Below are 22,607 nucleotides of genomic sequence, written 5' to 3'. Positions count from 1 at the left end.
TAATCAATCGATCAGTCAAAGTTATCAAACACAAATTTATTTGAGATGTTTTTTTAATGTTTCAAAATCTTCAATGGTACTAGAATTACATCATCCATAAGATTCAAATTCAGCATCTTGGAAATAAGACAAAACCATGGTTTGTTTATTTTTCATTCAATTTGATATTGGCTGCCATTTTTTGCTACCATGTTAGATATATCAAATGGCACGGATACAAGATCTACATCATCAAGATTCGCATTCAGCACCTTTGAAATAGGATAAAACCGTAAGAAAAAGAATCACTGCATATGGACGGACGTTAAAACAAGGTTTTGCCATAGGTCCTACAAACTGATACTTCCGTTACCGTCTAATCTATCAGACTGCAGACTAATTTACATACAAGTCCATGCCCACGTTTGCACGTGACATTTATTCCATCCAATCACTTCACTGTAATCGCGCGCTATGTGCGCATATATGACACTGACAGTAGGTGCGTCGGTCTAAGCACTCAGCGATCTCGTGAATGTGCCATACGCCGCTGCACCGTTTCCCACTCGTCTGACTCATCTATAAACGATGAATATGAACATGAACATTATATTCGTTCTCTTCGCTCTCGTCGGCACAGCCAACACCCACTTTTGGCAGGAGCTGGTCCCACTGCTGCGGAACCCCGACAAATTCATAAATCGTCACATCGTTGTTCTGGAGGTAATCCTTTAATACTAGTACTAACTTAGTTGGTACGTTGTTTTTGTTGTTGTTGTTGTTGTTTCTTTGTACATCACGCGAATGGATGTGGCTCTTAGATAGATTCAGACAACTTGTATGTGAGAAACGATGGCGAAGAAGAAGAGCCAACGCAAATGTACATTATTAAAGTTTTTTTGTTAAAAGACAAGTAACATGTACTAAAAATGTTGTTTCTCATTGTTCATTTTTTCTTTGTTTTTGTCATGAAGTACAATTGATATAAGTGTGCCACGTAAGCTGTTGGCTAGGGTGTATGAAAGGAGTTCATGCTTCCAAAGAGTATGTTTGCATTGTTGTGATTTCAAGTTTTATTATAGTCATTAATCTTGATAGTATTCTATCGAGTTCCTTTATAATCCGATGCTTAACATCTGAATCATTTCAAAAGTCTGTATTATGATGGTATAAGCAGTCGTCTTTCTGCCTATCTGTTCCAAAAAAGTTAATGAAGGCTAAAAAAAAAAAAAAAACAATCCAATTCATAATTAGCATGAGTCTTATAGGAAAAGAGATGAGGAAAATCACTTTCACATCACTTACATTTTGCAATGAATGCAGTTCAATATTCATTCTTTTTAGGTGAGTCAGATTTTATGTTTGTACCAGATATATGCAGACGTAACTTTTTACTGTAATAATTTATGTAAATACTGACTTGATATATGCGCATATATTTTTGTTTTTGTTTTTGAAACCACATTCCTATGTCCATGTATATATAGCAGTGTAGCAGATCGAAACCATTGCTAGCATGAGAATCACCCGATTATCGATCATTTTCAGTTTGACAGAAGGCGTTTGAAAAAGAGAATAATGAATTTTGTGTTAGATTTTGGATTAGCGCTGATTAAAGACGCGAACATTTTTATGTAAAAGGGTATCGTATGTAAAGTAACATAAAGTATTAAGAAAAGTAAAAATAAAGTAAAGGAATTCGTGTTCATTGAATACACACGTATCAGAAGAGTGCAGAATTGTATAAATTTGCTTTTCTCTCATTAGTTACATTTCTAAAGTCCAGTTCTCGATTGAAAGCAACCTTTATCATTTTCCCTCAAAATAATTTATTTCTACGTTGATGCAGGAGTATGATACGAAAAAAGTCAAATTTGCTATTTTTTATGCTTTCATGTAAATTTAGGAAAATGTAGTGAACATTTAGTTTGTTTAACTAACAAAAGCCGGCGCCACCGCTGCAGGACCCCAACAAACTCAGCAATCGTAACATCGTTGTTCTGAAGGTAATCCTTTAATACCAGTACTGACTTAGTTGATTCGTTGTTTTTGTTGTTTCTTTGCACAGCATGCAAATGGATGTGGCGCTTAGATAGATTCAGACATCTTGTATGTGAGAAATGAGGGTTGAGATTGAAGAAGAAACCCCGCTAATGTACTTTATTGAAGTTATTAAAAGAATAAATTAATATCAAATGTATGTTGTCCCCCATTTTTCATTTGTTTTTGTCATGAGATACACTCGATGTTGGTGTGCCATGTTAGCTGTTGGTTAGGGTGTATTAAAGAAGATCATGCTGCCAAATAGTGAATTTGGATTGTTGTGATTTCAGGTTTCATCATAGCCATTAACCTTGATAGTATTCTATTGAGTTCTTTATAATCTCATGCTTAACATCTGAATCATTTCAAAAGTCTATATTATGATGGTAAAAGTAGTCGTCTTTCTGCTTATATGTTCATAAACGTTGATGAAGGCTATAGTGGCGCAGATATGTAGCAAATATTGGTCGAGATGCTAACATCCGGCGGAAAGTATGAAATTTTGCATGTAAGGGTGTTTCGGGGCGCTGATTTAAAAAATTGCCGGATCCAAGAGATCTGACCTCAGAGTCGGCCGCCATCACAAAACAAATTTAAAGATGCCTATCTTCAGTTCGGAATGACCTGATATTGAATTTGATGACAGATTAATTTGATGTGTCATCGAATGGCCGCCATTTTGATTTCCAATATGGCCGCCTCGACGAAATATACAAAATCCCTATCTCGAGTTCCGAACGGTGAAGCAGTTCAATATTCATTCTTTTCAGGTGAGTCAGATCTTATGCTTGTGCCAGATATATGCAGACGTAACTTTTTACTGTAATAATTCATATAAATACTGACTTGATATATGCGCACATAATATATTCGTGTTTCTTGTTGAAACCACGTTCATATGTGTTTGTATATATGGCAGCGTAGCAGATCGAAAATATTGCTATTATAGCATGAGAATCACCTGCATTATCAATCCTTCTCAGTTTGACAGACGGCGTTTGAAAAAGAAAATAATGAATTTTTTGTTAGATTTTGGATTTGCGCCGAGTAAACACGCGAACATTTTTATGTAAAAGGGTACCGTACGTAAAATTTCATGAAGTAATACGAAATGTAAAAATGAAATAAAGAAATCCACGTTCGTTGAATACACACGTATCAGAGGAGTGCATAGTTGTACAAATTATTCGCTTTTTTCTCATTAGTTAAATTTTTAAAGTCCAGTCCAGTTTGAAAGCAACCCTAATCATTTTCCCCTCAACATAATTTATTACCAGGTTATTGCAGGAGTAAGATGTGAAAAATCCAACTTTGCTATTTTTAATGCTTTCATGTAAACAAAAGAAAATGAAGTGAGCATTTACTTTGTTTAGTTTGAATATTTGGTTGATATGAGCACTGATTTGATATAATTTTTGATTTGATGAACACTCTCTTTTTGAAGGTCTGATTTAAAAGACAACTTCATTATTGACGTGGCTGATTGATTTATTCATGTAACCAGCATGATGCGGAATTTTACTCCAATTCGGGGGGAAGAGAACGTGGGGCAAGTTTTACGTAAAACTATGGAGTAATTTTTCGCTATTTTCTTTACCGTTTTGATAACATACAAAAGGCCTATATTGTGCATTTTAGGCACTCTTTGCCATATTTTTTTTAATATTTATTTTCAAGAAGATGTACGGATAATAATCAAGATGTACTTTTTCTTGAAAATTGTGCTTGTTGCTTGAAGAACGATGTGGACGTAAGTGCATTTGCCCGCCGTTTTTCCACTGACCCAGCCCTGATCAAGAAGACGACGCTTGTCAGAACTCTGCAAACGGCACTGAAGGCTGTCATCGTCGACTTGGATCCTAAGACTGTCAAAGTGGTGATTGTATATCCTAACCTTACATCTCTCCCCCACCCCCTCATCCCATCCTTTACACGCCAGCTCCTTTCAACTCCCATCATGACAAAAATATTCCTACTAATAAGTCGAGTGAGGGAGGGATACAAGGTTTGATGTGTGTGTTATGTATGTTTGAATTGGGAAGAGAGGGCTGCTCACTGAAGGCTACTTAGATGTCTGCGCTAATCTTTCTTTGTAGGCATTATTCCATAAGAAGTAGAATGTGTTGTGAAATCATGATGATATTCAATTTATGAAAATTAATCATCATAAATTTTAAGTATTTAATGGTCTTAGAGATTAGTCCCCAGCTGAGTTAACGGAATTGTTTCAATTTTATGAACATTCCTCTCTTTTGAAAGAAAGACATTATTCAGAGGGGTGACAAAACTCGCATCTGATTCCTCTCTTTTCTTTTCTTTTTCTGGACGAAACACCTTAGCAACACTTCACCTGTCTCCTGCAGAATGCTTCACAGAGTGTTACAATATCGCTTTCAGCATTCATAAAATCCGTATATCAGGGAAACTTCCACTTTGTTAAAAGTTAACTCAGTGTATGATAAACTGTTGGTAAATAAAACACCGTATCATATTTTCAGGCAGAAAATTAAATTTGCATTTGTATGTAAAACAGACTGATCAATGTGCCACTTGCAAACAAGATTTTTTTTTTCATCGTAGCTGATTGATATGTGGTCAAGTTTTCTATTATGCTCGTCACTTGGTTTAAAGCAATCAACAGGTTCTTACTCCCAGTTCACCTGAGCTTAATGTTCAATAATAATGCAGTTTATTCTCCATATTTAACGTTAAGTAACCTAACTATAAAAATGATTATTATGGTGAGGTTTTGTCAGAAGTCTCGATCAATTTCTCAAGAGATCAATTGATTGTTCTGTAGAAAATGTTTGTAAACGTTCGGTAATCTTTAAGGTCAAACAAGGATCTCTGAGAAACTTGCTAGAAACTACTTTTCGAATTTGTAGGCCTAGTGATCCTTAAAGGGTTTTTGGAGCAATTCTTCACAGAGATCGCTTTTATCTCGTCTCGGAGAGGGATTTTTACATTGTCCCTTATTGGTCTCTCATGCAGTTAACGGTCTCCGTTGTATGGAATAGGGGCCTTAAGAAGTGGCGTATCTGGGGAAAAAGGCGCCCGGGGCAAGCGCGAAAATTGCGCCCCTAATTTCTGAAAAAGTGTTTAATCCCAACCCCATCCCGGTAGGGACTTTAAAAAAAGTCCACATGATGTACTTTTTCAAGCACTTTGAGGGGTCTTTTGAGCGTGATTTCATTTTTTTTTTTTTTTGCATTTCAGCTTGAAAAACATGGAATTCTTGTCATTTTTTGCTTATTAAATCTTACAATTGTAATCAAGATATAGTGACGGGCTTGTAGATAACGATTTATACCAACAAACTTAGGATTTGAAAAAAATACTCTAAATTAGTACGAGCGAGTGAGCCGAAATTTGTATATTTCCGCGTCATCATTACGATTTCTTCTTATCTTGTTTGATTTGGGTTTTATTTTGCGCCCCCCCCCCACCCGTACGTTCGAAACCGTTGGCGCCCTCTTTTGATCCAATCGGCGATCTCTTCAGAACGAAAGAAAGAAATTGCAGCTGCTGTTCCGTGTAACATTTTGCCTGATAAATATAAAATGACTTGTGTGAACACAAAAGACATTGTCATTTTGTCGCGTCATCATCACGTTTTGTTCCTATCTTCTTTTTTATATACATACATTTTGGCGGGCGAGCGCAGCGAGCGAGCCGAAAATGTTTGCATTCCATCTTGTATAACATGGAATTCTTGTGTGAACACAATAAACATTTTCATTTTCTCCCTTCTCCATTCTTCCATCCCCCCGTCCGGGCGAGGTTTCTTTCTTGTTTTGTTTTGTTTTGTTTTTCTTCTTCTTCTTCTTCTTCTTTTTTCTGTTCTTTTTTTTTTTCGTTTTAGGCTCCCCCAAGGAGTGGCGCACGGGGCACATGCCCCCTTGCCCCCCTTGCCCCCCTTGCCCCCCTTGCCCCCCCCCCCCCCCCCCTAGATACACCACTGGCCTTAAGCTATAGTCCGCAAGATTCAGTGGAGGTTAACTAAAAGCTACATGTAAAGCCACTGGGTCTAGAAGTTGTGATATGATAGCCTCACTTTTAGCAAAATAGCAGAGTCGTTGTCTGTACCGCCATTCTGGTTTTAGATACTTGTAAACAAGGCCTCCCCATCGCTGTTCAATGTAGGTCCGCTTTCTGCCAGGAGTGAGTTACGTCGAGGAGGATAAACTGGGGTACGTCGAGGTCGAAAGCTGGGGCACCGATCGCATCAACCAGCGCAACCTCCCCCTAGACGGCAACGGCCAATTCTCGCGTGAGGAAACATACATGCAGTGATTTTACAACGTCTATTGATAGTGATAAAAAAGTAATAGATAATGCAGCGGTCAATGTGTAACATTCTAACATTGGCAGAATATCCTTCAATGAAAAAAACATTTTTTTTTTCAGACTGTGTAAACAATGTTGGGTATGCAATTCCGATGAGCTTGAGGCACAAGGATAATAAGCCATGATGTGTGTATAGCGCAATATTGACAGCATAAAATCTCTCACTCTCTCCCTATATTTATCTACATTATCTATGTTTTTTTTTTTTGTCTTTCTATCATCTATCTGTCAGTCTATCTATATTTCTATGTATCTCTCTGTCTGTTCATATATGCGTCTATCTATCTAATTATATCTCATCGTCTTTTTGCAGATTCTGGAGCTGGCGGCAAAATCTACATCATAGACACCGGTATACGCGTCACCCACAATGACTTCGGCGGACGCGCCGTGTGGGCAGCGAACTACGTAGACACCGACGTTAGTCTCATGCAGTTCGCAGTGTTCAAAAAGGGCATTTGCACAGCTCATAAAGGGGGAGGAGTAGATACTAGATATAAACTGTAGATTTTAGATGTAACATTCGTCTCAAATTGCAACCGACTGTAACTGTAAATCTAAATCACTACAGCGAACTGTGACGTTTGGATTTGTCCATCTATCAACTCAGAAACCACAGTGACCATTTCTGATCTTTGTGCGGCATTTTTTTTTATTTTGTTTTCAAGTGTTAGTGATTCATAAGGAACAGTGAGAAAAAGAAAGTTTTTTTTTTTTTCATTATCTTGAGTCTGATTTGGTTTAAGCTGAAAAGGACCTTAGTTATTTTCTTAATTGGTTTTCTAACAAAAGGTGGTATTTTTGGTTTGTATTTTTACTGGAGTTTATATGGCTTATAGATGATTTTTGTTTTGCCAAAATAAGTTGTTATAGTATAGGTTTTCCCGGCCAATTTCGCACTTTTTTCAGTCCAATTCCTAATTGCTTCATTCAATTTAGCACAATTTAGCCTAAATGGCATCTATATTTCAATTTTATGATCTTTTCATTCAAATTCATTTTGGAGCATTCGAATTACCTTTAAAGATAATATAAAGTTTTGGTACCTCAAAAGTTTCCCTGAATTTCCTTGTCTTAGTTTGTGTTTTAGATTAAAGTACCTTTCATATAACTAACACTGTGAGACTTACTCGCCCCAAAGTTCTCTCATGTCTTAGTAATCATGCAATAATGTTTTCGTACCAGAGCCGTTAGTTTGACTCACCGCCGTACGGCGGGGTAGTTCTGTATACGTAAATGCGAACAGAAGCCCCATACGCATAGCTACTCGTAACTGCGACCAGCAGCCCCATACGCATAGCTAAATGGGGCTTCGCATTGTAGCATTCAGGATCATGACACTACTTTAACCTGAAACACAAACTAAGACAAGGAAATTCAGGGAAACTTTTGAGGTACCAAAACTTTATATTATCTTTAACATCATTTGAATCAGCACTTTTTCAGTTCAAATTCATAATACAAGCACCATTTCGCAAATCGTTCATTCAATTTAGCATGATATAGTCACGTGATCGCGTATACGCTGCGCTCGTTCATTCGAATTCATTCTTGGGCATCCAATTTCGCATTTACTGCAGTCAATTTAGCAGACACGTTTAAGCTTTTATTCCTTTTTTTCATTTTCATTCATCATAGGTATTTTGCTTGCAAGCATCATAACATTTCATATTTTCGTATTCATTCTTTATTCTGATATAATCTTTGCGACAGTACTTACAAATTATGTGTATGTGTTTATAATGTTCGATAGCATTATTTCATTCACAGATACATTAAATCTTAAGTTTGTTTTGACATTTTGGGAGAAGGAGGTTTCAATTTACATCGTGATTATTTCTGTCATCTGCATGTTTCATTATTTTCATTTGGTGGGTGCTATATTGCGTTAATCATCATTAGGAATAATGTTCTTGGATCAGCTCCAGCCATAAATTTGTCAAGGTTATTACCCTCAAATGCTTCTTTGATTCTTTGAGAGATACGCCTGTATCTACTCGTGCTGCCATAACTGGACATAAGAAAGTGAAGTGAATCTATGGTACTGGTAAATGTATACCATAGTTCTGATAACAGTCATGTCTGAAAGAAGAGGGGCTTTACAGAACAACAAAATTGAGTTATTTGGGGTTGAAGATACCTTTAATATACTTAGCAGTGTGTGAATGAAACAACAATTAACATTTAAATACGTATAAATCACGGTTCTCATCTTTTCAAAATAGAAATAACATTACGCCAATTTGAATAAACATGTTTTGAATTTGACTGCCCATACGCGAAATTGAATGACTGAAATACCATTTTCCGCCAGTGCTTGCGAATTTGAATGACTGAAGGGCATGAGCCAATTTGAATGCTCATTTTACGAATTCGAAAGGCACATGTGCGAGTTTCATTGATCGAAATGCTAAATTGAACGAACAAGTTGCAATTTTGAATGACAGAATATGCAGTGAAAAGGATTTTCGCTAAATTGAATGAACCTTTTATCAAATGGACTGACAAAAGTGCGAAATTGGCAGGGGAAAACCTATACATACCAGTGTTGGCATTATTTTCTTTTCTTTTCCTTTTTTTTTGGGGGGGGGGGGGGAGACGGTGAAAGACCCGTATTTTGAAAGAAAAAAATGGGGGCACACAAATCGGAATAACATTAACGAGGATGTTTGTACCTTTCAAATCAATAATAAAACAATAAGAAAATAACAATCTTAACTGTCTTTATAATACATTACGTATTTTGATAGGAATACACTGTGTGATATCGTTGGCATAATTTTATGCTGAAAGATGCACACCAGAGTATAAATGCAAACAGGAGAAGTATTGCTACATCCAGAGGGGCAAAATGGATCCATGGGTCAGTCTTGACCCCGAGACGAGAGTCCGTGTTTCTCCAAATAACACATTTGTGTTTCATAACAAAATCACAAAAAATGTCAAAATGGGAAAGACAATTCATTCACAAAAATAACCGTGAAACCGTAGAGACCATGAAATATAATCATGATATGATCAGGCATCCCTCACTTCGGTTAGCATTTGATGAAATTATGGATGACCATTTTGCTCACACCCTTTCCTTTCGTAGATGTATTGCGCAAGTATGTTTTTCAGGTACACATGACAAGAATGGGGTCGGTCCGTTTTACCTGGGAGGTAAGCATGGTTTTAGACAAGGGAATTATATACCCCACTTTCCCCCTCATAGGTCCAAGTCAATTTCATCTTTCTGCAATATAGAATACACGATAAAGATTCAAAGTAGGGCCTATCCAATTTTTGAAAGACAATAATGGTAATTTCTCCCAAAGACCTGAAGTTATAACAAAACCGGTTTTTAATTTCTTGTTTTGTTCTTCTTCTTTGTTGTTGTTGTTAATCACAGAATTCAGACTGTAATGGGCACGGAACCCACTGTGCAGGAACGGCGGCTGGTACCAAGTATGGTGTCGCTAAAAAGGCAAATGTATACGCGGTTAAAGTTTGTGATTGCCGTGGAAGCTGCCCTACCTCTGCCGTAGTTTCAGGTTAGAAATCAATGCCAAATAGACATATTCCACAACTACCAACTACTAATTTAGTACTATGCTACGACTCTAGTACGCTGGAACGTTTTTGTTTTAAGAATCTTATCTGTTGGTAAAGCAAGAATTATAACATTTCAACTATAACACTCAACGAGAAAAATAATGAAATAAAAATTGCTATGTTTTTGCGCAAAATGAAAAAAAAAATCATTAGATGAAAAGTCACGTGTGCGTAACTGCTTTAGACTTTATGGCTCTCGGCATATATGATCATTAATCTGCACTGTAACCCAAATTTCCTCAAACTTGTTCTCGTTCAAATCTCATCGTACAGGGGTGGATTATGTAGCCAGACAGAAGCGGGCTAGAGTGAAGAGCGTGGTAGCGGCCATATCGTTGAGTATTAACTCTGTTAGTCTGACTCAAGCAGTGAAGGGGTCAATCCAAATGGGAGTAGTGGTCGTCACATCCTCTGGCAACAATGGTTACGATGCCTGCAATCTGGTGCCGGGAAACATTGATGAGGTATGCAGTGTGACATGATATTCATAAACAGTTATTCTCCTTTTGTTGTATTACAGAACAGTACTTCCCATCATGGTTAGTGCTCATCAGAAACGTCTTCTCTCCCTCTTTCTCTTTTGTCATCAGCTTGAGTGCCCATCTCAGATCCTCACGAAATATGGGGGCGGATTTTTTGTTTTTTTCTGTATACTCCAGTGTGACGTCGGGGGCTTTTTTGACCAAGATAATTCCGATAATGTCCTTGGTCCTTCCTCCACAGCAGAACAAGTTAAAAGGCACATTGAACCTATACTTATCCAATGAGTCCATTTATTTGAATCAAACGCAACAATTAAAAAACCCCAGAAAAATCTTTATTACTGCTTACTTATTTCTAGTGTTATCTAAAATCTTGAAGAGACGGAGGAAAACATCGAAACTCGAAGTATGGGGTATGGGTGTATCCCGTACACTGTACTTTAGACTGCATAGTGGAAAGTACATACCTGCGACGTTTTGCTTGGGATAAGTACACGTATAGTTATCACATTTCATATTTATATAATATGAAAAAAATATTTAATTTGCAGATTGATGATATGATGTCAAAACAGATGATTCTTTCACACAAGTTTTGCCACAATAGTGAAAGAGTCAGTATGACACAAAATAAGATGGTATTCATTGAAAATGCCGCTTTTTTTCAATTATCTCTGTTATATCTATTATTTATGAACTAATAAGAAAAACATTCATAACCACAAGTACTTCATATTTTGCTAATTCAACAAATTACAGCCAAGAAAACTCCAAGAAATTTCACCAACTATTTTACTGGAACAGAAAAACACGCAATATCTGACTGACATCTGACTGTCAATTCATTGTTGCCATGGCAACCAGTAATATCGTACATGGCTGAATTATATATCAAAATGTTCGCAAAAAAGGAAAAGTCATCAAATTTGGTTAAAATCGGGAAAAACCCCTACAAGCGTGGCAGATGAAAAACTGGCAGGGGAGGCAACATGTGCCCCCGGGCTTCACTAAAGTTAAGGCTATTCCCATGCGGTAACTTATTACTGTCTCGCTTGTTAACATGGATTGCATTACCTATAGTTCATTTCTTTCGTCCATTTTGGTCAGAATTGCACGCTGTAAGGAACCAAAGCTCCTTTCTACGGTCTACTATTAAAAGAAAAGACCCAAGAATTATGTTGGTCATTGACAAATTAACATTTGTTCTCTCTCTCCATCTCACTCACTCTCTTTCTCTCTTCTCTACAAGGTTATCACTGTGGGCAATACACAGAAAGATGATACCATGCGCCACAGCTCTAACTACGGCAAGTGCGTGGATATTCTAGCGCCAGGGACGTCCATCACTAGCGCGAGTCACTTGAGCGATAGCGGATCGGCCGTCAAGACCGGAACGAGCATGGCCTGCCCCCATGTTGCTGGTATGTTTATGTATATTATACTGTACTATAAACGTTTACCTATACACACACTCGGGAGAACTCACACACATACACGCAAGTACACTTACCAAATGAAACTTGGATGTTCTTTTACGTCATACACATACGTTAGTTGATCATAACTTTTTTTTGAAGAGATACATAAAAACAGCACCTTATACAGTTTTATCTGTTTGAAACTGTTCGCCTCTCCTCTCTTAATGTAACAGTCATGCATTATATGATTCATACAATACATACATCGTACGTTACGAGACAGAGCGAGGCGAACAATATATCAAGGCGAATATAACAAGTTGCTGTTTTTACGTATACCTTTCATGAAATTATTTGTTATATAATTATATCTCAGTACGTATCTTCCGAAACCGATGAATTTTATTTATAGAATTTAATAACTCCCTTCATAAATTATCATTTTCTATTTCAGGAGCAGCCGCTATCCTGATGGCGAATCGAAACATACAGCCCAATGCAGTCAGTGCTACACTGGTAAAGGAGGCGTCACCTGATAAGATTAAGGGAGACCTGAAAAACACTCCCAATAAACTCCTATACCTCCCCCCAAAGACGAACATATTTTGTAAGATCTTTTCTAAACTACGGAGTTGTTTGAAAGGGATCGTATAGTTTTGGTTGAGACCTAATTTCAGGTTTCTAACATTTTTTTTGTGTGTGAGATAATGAGAAACCTCTTATGAAATATGACAGAGCATGCACTTCTATGAGGAATTCAACGTTTATTTGATGAAAATTGGTTTTTAAATGGCTGAGATGTCCAAAAAAGAGCGATTCTAATAAAGTGTGGGACCCACACTTTATTACAATCGCTTTGTTTTACTTTGTGTTTGGATGCTTCAGTCATTCCAAACCCAATTTTCATCAAATAAACTTTGAATTCATCTTAAAATGGTATGCTCTGTATTATATCATAAATATTTTCTTGGTATCTCGCAAAAAGTTTAAAGCCCAATTCTCATCTCCACCAATACTGTACTATCCCTTTAAGATAAATAATGAGTAATACTGTACGGTCAACCTCACACATCTCGATGTTTAGTCAGATTGACCGAATATGATCTCTTATGATCACAGGCAAAATAAAAGCAAAAATAATCTCTTTATCTCTTTCTTTTGTATTTTCGGTACAAGGTTACTCGATATTCAGTTATCTCGAAAAGAAATGCATGGACAAATTCTTATCTAACTTATCGTTTTCCCCACGCTCTGTACACAGTACACAACAACACTCTTTGACCATGTAGTGCTTATAACAATTATAATAGCACCGATGCTCTGCGAAATTGGAGGGACACTCATTCAAAGAGCATCTAAAAACATACTTTCCTGTTCGTTATTTTGTCCCAAGTTTTCGCAAAATGTAGGAGAAATGCTCTTTCAAAATCTCTGAGAATCTCAATATTAACAAGGTTGACTCTTTTCACCTATTTCAAGCCCTCACGCTTAACCACTGAGTGCGACTATTTTGTTGATTTTGTAATTCACGGTTACATACAGCGTATGTACAATTTGCATAGTGTATAGTTAGTGTAACGTAAAAGTCAAAGTTTGATCACAAGATGGGTTAAACGCCATTTTTTTTTTCAAAGTACGCCCATCACCAGATAGAGCCAAATAAAACCTTTCCAGTGATACCTCGCTGCATAATAAGCAATATTATTGATCGCCCCGTACTAGTATTTTCTTTTTCTTTCGCAGATATCTCAAATATCTCAAATTGACAAGAACAATCCAAGTGCATTGGGTTAACAGTGAGCGGACAAGGACATGGTTTGGGTAGAGGGAAATGAGAAAGAAGGTTTGAATGGTGACAGAAAACCAGGGAGATGAGAAAGAGATGAAAAAAAAAATAAACAGAAAGTTTGAGGGGCGAAAAGGGAGGAAATATAAAAGGAGGAAATCTTTTGGAAATCCTTGAAATAAACTGTCAGTAGATTTGATAAGGTCTGGCATGGAGAGAAAAGGCAAAGGAATCGGTGAGAAGAAAGAGAGAAAGAGAGGTTAGATATAGGCTTACTGTATAGTCGGTGAAGGCTATAGCGGTTATTCTTTCTTGAGGTTGAGGTGTCCTAAAACTTTTTGGTGGAAGGGAGATGTACAAACTGCCCTCACTTTTTCAAATAGGTTGACTACTTGTCTTCCGGTGTTTGTCTGTTTGTAATTTGAATTTACTATGCTCTCGTATTTTACCCTTTTATTACAGTTTTTTTTTCTTTTTTGCCTGTAATAAGTATGCTAATTTCAATATTTGATTATTGTCAGAGTAATGTAAATTATTGTAGAGTTTGTAGTTATGTTGATTGATATGTAAGATTATGTTTTGATATAATTATGATATGTGTAAGGCGCTTAGAAACTATGTACTTAGCGTGATAAAATTGCTAATTATCATTACTATTAATATTTCTTTGTTTGTTTGTTTGTTTGCTTCATTTCCGTAAAAAGAATCGAGTTATTCCATACAGTAAGAAAAAAAAATGTTTGACGTATAACAGTCATGAAAAAAAAACAAACAAACATGGAGGATATATAGCCTATTTTCAGTAGTGACAATAACTGTCACCTGTTGTCTTCTATGGGGCCCTGTTTACAAGAATTTCACACATACAGGGACTGATAATAGGATAAGATAAAAAATGTTGCTTTGGCGACTGGTATGCCTTCGCCATAATGCAGAGGTCTAAAATGTGTAACGACAGTTTCTCATAAGTGGCAAAATATTTGAGTGACGTGTTTGTCACAAATGTGTTGAGTGTTCACTTTCCTTGAATTAGGTTTAATTGGATGAATGACTGTACCGTATGTCAAATAATAGAATAATAATACATGTAGTAAATCAATCCAAATGCAATTTAAGGGTATGAAACTCTAATTTATTACCCATATTTTACAGGAAACTCTGTTCGATTTGCTTCAGTGGTCAAAGAGAAATGATGATTTTTGTAGAGCATGTCAGGAATCCCTGATAAGTTGACAATATGGGTAAGCGGGTAGCAATATTAAAAACTGATTTTTTTGAAAGATCATTACTTATAATATCATCATCATGATTTATTGAATCACCACTTTAACTGACAAAACAACTTGAATAATTTCACTATATGTTGCTGAAACAAAAACATAGAAACTTACATTGTGTTTCCAAATACGTAAAATCTAACTTTGTGCTTAGCACCTTTGAAGCTTGATTAGGCCCAATATTTACAAAATAATGAATTAAAAACATTTGCTATATCTATTGATTTATGATATGCATAATCTCTATGAGATATAGAACAATTAGGAAAGTAGTGTGACGATGTATCAAAGATTTCAACTGAACTGCCTTTAATCCAGTTTCAACCCCCTACACGGTGGGAAGGAATGAGAATCCATGATCATGAAATGCTATGCTAGACTAAAATTTTGTAAAGGGATTTTCTATAGCTCTAGCCCTGCTTAATGGTTTACTTGATTGGAACCCATGCAAAATCGTCTATATATTATTATACATCTTCATTTTTGAGCATCACAAAAAATGTAATGTAATTGATATTGAAGAGGAGTTTTATCATTTCTAGATTTCTTGCTTCAGAGCCTTCAAGAAAAGTTCTTCCTGTGCATAAGTATCGATTGCTGTTATCAAAAATATTTTGTTGTTTGCTTTGTTTATCATCCATAGCATTGTTTTCAGGACATTGAGCTGGTGTCTCCACTTTGCAGCTGGGTGGAAAATTAAATGACATGTAGTTTATGAGATCACCTGTTCTTCAAGTTTGATTTCTTGTAAACTTCTTCTGTTTAGTGATTAGTAGGTGCAGCTAAACATGTAGCCTGTGACAGCAAATCATGACTTCCATTGCATCCATACTGGTAGGGAAAATCCCAGTGTACGTATACTTGGGTTGTGTTATCTATGAAGTCATTATTCCAAGAACGTGGAACGTGTATATTGATAGCATGATTGGTATCATAAATCGTAAACTTACGAGGGGAAAATAATCTAAATAAAGCATAATATAAATATCTAACGTTTAGAAAAATAGAGCAGAAACCAAGACGATGTTCTGATGGGGTGCTGTTCGTTATTCCGAAGGTTCGTTATTCCGAAGATTCTTTATTCCGAAGGTTCGTTGATCCGAAACACGCAAATTCCCTATACCTAGAGGTTCGTTAATCCGAAAATGAAAAAGGGTTCGTTAATCCGAACATTTGTGGCATTATTCCGAAGGTTCGTTATTCCGAAGGTTCGTTGATCCGAAAATGTATTAGGGTTCGCTATTCCGAAGGCCCGTAAATCCGAAAATGAAATAGGGTTCGGTATTCCGAAGGTTCGTTAATCCGAAAATGAAATAATGTTCGGTATTTCGAAGGTTCGTTATTCCGAAGGTTCGCTGATCCGAAAATAAAATAGGGTCCGTTATTCCGAAGGTTCGTTAATCCGAATATATCATAAGGTTCGATATTCCGAAGATTCGTTAATCCGAAAATGAAATAAGGCACGTTATTCCGAAAATGAAATAAGGCTCGTTAATCCGAAAATGAAATAAGGCTCGTTAATCCGAAAATGAAATGAGGCTCGTTAATCCGAAATTGAAATAAGGCTCGTTGATTCGAAAATGAAATGAGGCTCGTTAATCCGAAATTGAAATAAGGCTCGTTAATCCGAAAATGAAATGAGGTTCGTAATTCCGAAAATGGAATATTCTCACTGTGATAATGAAATAAGTTGTCGCAATCAGGAAAAAAAAACTACTTGGATATCGCGCAATGAAAATTCGATATTGTCTCGGGGAGGATGATACACGTGTATATTTTCAGCTAAAGCACGTCGTGTTGCGTGACGAAGTGGCATAAACAAGAATCTTGATTTTAATTCAGTCTGAACAATTATTTACCTGAGCAACGATCCAGGGGCATAGGGGGCTGTGTGATTTTTCTATATCCAACCTTCAGACACCTTCACATTTTTAATGATAATAACAGTAACGACGATAACACTAATACAGAGAATGATTAATGCGTATTGACAAGACTAAAAAGTATCATAAATAGTAGTAATGGCTATAATTATCGATGGTAACAATGATGATAACGCAGGGCAACTTTGATTATTACTAGATTCACAGTGAAAAGTGTTGTTGCCGCGGTATCAGCATTTCATATCAATCCGATAATGAAATGACCTGCGGCAGGGGGTCTAGGGCAATTACCCCTTCCTCTTCCCCTTCCCCTTCCCCTTCCCCTAACCCTAATCCTAATTCTGACCGTAATCCTATAACCCTGAACCCAACCTTAACCCTAACCTTTACTTTAACCTTATCACTTAGAAGTAATAGCCGGGGGTTATTGTCGGGAGGGGTAAGGGGGTTGCCCTGATATACACTGCGGCAGAGCCAAGAGGAACTGGCAGGGGAAGGGGGAGGGGAAATGGAAAGAAACGTGATCTTGTAAGGATGGTACAGTTTCGGTTGAGTTTCCAACGTGTTTTCGATGATGATGATGATGATGATGATGATGATGTGTGTGTGTGTGATGAGAAACCTCTTATGAAGTATGGAAAAGCATGTAATTGTAGGAGGAATTCAAAGTTTATTTCATAAAACATTGGTCTTGAACTGGCTGAGATATCCAAAAATCAGGCAATCCTGATAAAAGGTGACTGGGACCCACCTTTTGTTGAGATCGCTTTGTTTTACTTTGTTTTGCGATATCTCAGCCATTTCAAAACTGATTTTTATCAGATAAACTTTGAACTCCCCTTAGAATTGTATGCTCTTTATCTTTTCATAAAACAGTTTCTAAGTATCTCGCAAAATGTTAAATGCTGAATCCTCACCTCAACCAATACTATGCCATCCCTCTAACCATGGGCGCTGCAGCATTTTTTTTTTTTTTTTCAAAGGGATGGATATGACGCTGCACATTGTAATTCTCCATAATCATCATAACTGAGAAAGGTTGATTCTCAGGTTGATATTCTTTATATTTGAGGATGGAAGTTCGAATTATAGGTCATTCCGTCAAATAAGATGCACAATCATTTTGACGATCATGCAAGCGCATTACAGCTTGGGGTTCGGGGCTAGGACGACGTCCCAGCCTACTCCCAGGCCTATGAAAATAATTTCCTTTCATACAGAAATTATTGTTCTTATATTAATGATTGTCGTTTGAACGTTCAGTGGATGTTCAAGCGAGTATGGAAAAATATTTGGAGCTTCGTGATTGCTAAACAGGCATCACAGTAAACGCTAGACCACTAAGTTTTAGTTTCAGTGAGCCATAGTTGGAGCATTGTGTATTATAGTGATATAAGCTATGGTTGATGCCAGTGCTCTTGTTCTATCAATATTATTCTGCAAAGTCGTTGCTATAGCAATCACCATGCCCTAGGGGAAATGTGACTTTGTATAACCAAGATGCTAATGGCAAACAAACCTTTAAACTGAAAGAGATATTTTCAGACACTTATTTCAAGTTTTTATATTATTTCATTATAAATACATGGCAGATTCCAGAACTTTTAAGTGTTACCATGGCAACAGAGATTGTTTATCATCCCCACTTCGATTGCATTTGAACAGGTGGCTGTAAGTCCATAAAATTTTAGTCACTTTTGACACCTTTGCTACTGTAAAATGAGTAAAGGTATATTTTTTCAAAAACAATGTGTTATCATGGCAACATGAGAAGAAATAAGGGAATAACTTTTATTGCAATAGAACAAGTAATTCCAGTACTATGAAGTGAGCCACTTTTCTTGAACATTGGTATCATATCATTGGAAAGACGCGATTTTTTTTTTGATGTTGCTATGGCAACGGGAGAAGACGCCAGATTTCAGAAAGGCTCATTAGCAAAATCTGTTTGAATATTATAAGCCGAATGTGGTGCTTTTACACAGAATGAACAACTTGTTCATTATGTTGTCAGGAGAGAGTAAGGAGGTGGGGGGGGGGGGGGGGAGAGAAGATCGCGTTCTTATTAGCACGAATTATGAGGGACTAAAAATGGGAAAATAAAGGTAATTTCTTCATTTTTTAGAGTAACAAGCAAACATAAAACTTACAGATGACATCATGATGCTTTCAACACATCCTTTTTTTTTTTACCTTAAAACTGAAAAAAAAATGAAAGGAAGGAAGAATTTCCTTCATAGCGGTTTACATACTATAATGGCCGCCGATGGGCTCCACGGCGTATACTACGTCCGTTCACGAGTAAAAACTGGCGAGTAAGCCATTATCCCCAGAGATGGGGCAAGTTTGATATTACTTTCGAAAAAATTTGCTTCGAGTTTCTCTGAAATTTTACAGTGGTTTTGTCGGGTTTTTTTTTTTTTTTTACATAATAAAGTTCATACAACGTGTATCTCAAACTGTTATTTTTACTCTTTTTGAGTCAATGAGGACATCATTTCGTAAGTTTGAAAAATTAGTGCTCCATTCCATTTCTCACCTTCCCCATATAGTGTAGTCGGGATCTTCGACATGCAGCGGTTCATTATGAGCTCACATCGTCCACCTTCATAATGGTTATTTTTAGCATTCAGAATCATGATTATGATTGGTCGTATGATAACGACCAGTATAATCGGCAACATCTACTAGTATACGTACATGTTTGTTTGTTTTTATTGTAAGAAAATGACGCGGTGTCTTGTTTTCGTAAGGTATTTGTTTAATAGCCTTTATTCTTAAGACCACGCGTGTGTGTGTGTGTGTGTTTGTGTGTGTTTTTTTTTTTTTCCTGCTTGAGACATGTTAGAATGGCAGTATTATGGTAATCATTTCAAATAATGAATGTATTTTCCTGACAATGATGAAGAAGTGAAGAAGGAATGGGAGGGGACGAGCTCATCCTCCGGAGGAGAAAATACCTCTTCTTTCGTAATTATAGTATACATGTAGAAATAAAATAACGACGGTATTCTACGTCGCTGATAAAAAGTTTGTATGGAATAGTGTGTGTTTGTGATTGCCTGTTTGCATGTGTGTGTATGTGTGTGTGTGTGCGCGCGCGTATGTGTTTATGTGTCAAAAGAGAGTTTGAGTATGCTGGCATCCCCTTTTCATAGTGAACATGCCTCTCCTGAATTCTTATGATGATGATGATGAATTTTAGACTACCGATAACGATGGCTTATAAGTCGACGATAATGGGAGTGAAAGATAAGATGGGCATTTAAAAACAGTAATTTCAAAGGACCTGGTTCTATGTACTTGACCTCAATACACACAGTCACACATAATAAGCACAGGTGTCAACGAACACATAAGACAGTATTCTAATTAAAACACAATATTTTGTCACGACAAGAATTTTACTCCTAGCTTTGTTCGGAATTTAAGAGCCATATTTTATTTTCGGATCAACGAACCTTCGGAATAACGAGCCTTGTTTCATTTTCGGATCAACGAACCTTCGGAATAACGAACCTTATTTCATTTTCGGATTAACGAACCTTCGGAATTACGAACCCTATTTCGTTTTCGGATTAACGAACCTTCGGAATAACGAACCCTATTACATTTTCGGATTAACGTACCTTATTTCGTTTTCGGATTAACGAACCTTCGGAATAGCAGACCTTATTTCATTTTCGGATTAACAAACCTTCGGAATAACGAACCTTGTATCATTTTCGGATTAATAAACCTTCGGAATAACGAATCTTATTTCATTTTCGGATTAACGAACCTTCGGAATAACGAACCTTCGGACCAAAGAACCTTCGGAATAACGAACCTTCGGAATAACGAGCTGTAACCGTTCTGATTATGTGTCTGTGTTTGTGTTGAAGTAATCTACCAAAAATCTTTTTTTTTTTCACATTGCTTCGTTTTCATCTCATCTGCACAGTGTGCAGAGAATATCAGTTGGAGTAGACTTACGCGGAAGGACAAACATTTTTTCATTGTGGTCACTTTATGAATCTCTCGTGTCTCTTTATCTAAGTATGTAACTCAATTATGATTACGACACACAATAATCCTCTCTCAATCGATACATGCAAGAAAAAGTTTGAAAGTTATGCAAGGTTTCCTGTGAGTTCGTTACAAGCTTACATCGAAATGCATATACACCAGAGTTGTAGTGAAGATATTATATATAATATGATAATAATAATGTAATATATGACATGCAAGTGTTGTGCCAGTTGCATTTCATTATTAAGTGTACATTTCATTATTAAGTGTACATTTGAAGAGTTTGTTTGCAAAAACCGATAAGTCCATTTTTGAAGATTTTGAAGTACGGTCTCTGTCATAAAGTACAAAATACACTGTAAAAACATCGGTGTTAGATTTAATACCATGGGTGTTAAATCTAACACCGATCAAGCTTCAATAGAGGACCACACCCACAGGTGTTAAAAAGTGTTCACCTGGCACTTCGTGGTGTTAATTTGACACTGCGGCTGGTGATATTGTTGACACTGCGCTAGAGTTAATTCAATAATGACACCGCATGGTGTTGATTTGATATTGGTGGTGTTAATTTCAATGGCATAACACCCGTCCAGCTTCAATAGGAGACCACACCAACTGGTGTTACTGTGGTGTAGATGTGTTTACACATTTTTTTCAAAAATCAAGTACTTTATCGGAAAATTCTTTATCGTCTTGTTGAAGTTCAAAATTAAGTGCAGTAACTAAGGAGCTATTCAATAAACAATTTTATAATTTGAAATGACACCGGGAGGTGTTAATCTAACACCATGAATGAGCACCGGAAATTTAACACCAGCTCGGTGTTTCATATTTAACACCGGACTTTTTGCAGTGTAATACCTTTTAAATGATATATTGGTCACTACATATAAAGGTACGTTTTTGAAGTTATGGTCAAAAGAAGCAACAATTTTCTTATTATTCTCTCTATTTTTCTTGACCTTTAATCGCAAATATCTCCATTTGGCAAATATGGACTTATCGGTTTTTGCGAACAAACTCTTCATTTCTAACGGTTGTAAGTGGATTTCAGCATGCTAATTTAACAAGGTTTGGGATTTGTAGCACTGAACACACTATCAGCAAATAAATATCTCTGCATGCAGTACAAATGAAAAGGCCTGAATGTAAATTTATTTCTACATTACCGTGCATGATTTTACATAGTGTTGTCCACAGAGAAAGACACATGTATTATGCTTGTTTGTGCGTACATAATAGGGGATTCCAAGAAGTGAATCATTTATATAATTATTATCATCACTGATAAACAATATACATGTCGTTAAAAGCACAGAATGGGGAAAAAACACGGTCTGATTTGTGTCACTTTGTGAACAGTCATAGGACATAGCAATGCCTATGAACAGGTCATCTAAATAAATAGGAAGATAATTATAGTACGTGGATACATCAGAATTGACATGCACCAAGTAATTAACAGCAAGACCCACTGAATCTTACCTGAAGAAGCACTACAAGGATGGAGTGGGAGGAAGAAATATGTCGTGTACCCCCCCCCCCCCAAAAAAAAAGTCTCGCAAAAAAGAAAGCCCGGTCAGATAGACAGGAGACTTGTCAAAATAGGAAGAAAGACAGAAGGAGAGAGAGAGAGAGAGAGAGAGAGAGAGAGAGAGAGTAGTCGGATATATAAATGAGATGGAGAATAGTGGAAAGGGAAAAGATTTTGGTCAAAAATTTAAAGGGATCGCATAGTTAGTGTTGGTTGAGACCTAACTTCCGGTATATCTAACACTTTCGGT

The 22,607-nt window shown here is 36.7% G+C and overlaps 1 protein-coding gene across 1 annotated transcript; it reads left to right on the top strand.

Annotated features, from left to right (window-relative positions):
• The first annotated feature begins 567 nt into the window (after positions 1-567).
• LOC140233775 (aqualysin-1-like) lies at positions 568-13,144 on the top strand. Its single transcript, XM_072313869.1, has 9 exons — positions 568-702; positions 3,761-3,898; positions 6,166-6,280; positions 6,683-6,789; positions 9,761-9,902; positions 10,237-10,427; positions 11,695-11,866; positions 12,318-12,470; positions 13,125-13,144. Exons 1-9 carry the CDS (start codon positions 568-570, stop codon positions 13,142-13,144), a joined length of 1,173 nt encoding a protein of 390 aa, XP_072169970.1.
• The last annotated feature ends 9,463 nt before the right edge of the window (positions 13,145-22,607 follow it).

Source organism: Diadema setosum, chromosome 10, assembly GCF_964275005.1.
Source record: "Diadema setosum chromosome 10, eeDiaSeto1, whole genome shotgun sequence".
Taxonomy (NCBI): Eukaryota; Metazoa; Echinodermata; class Echinoidea; order Diadematoida; family Diadematidae; genus Diadema; species Diadema setosum.
Note: the sequence above shows the minus strand (reverse complement) of the source record. Positions and strands in the feature narration are given on the sequence as shown.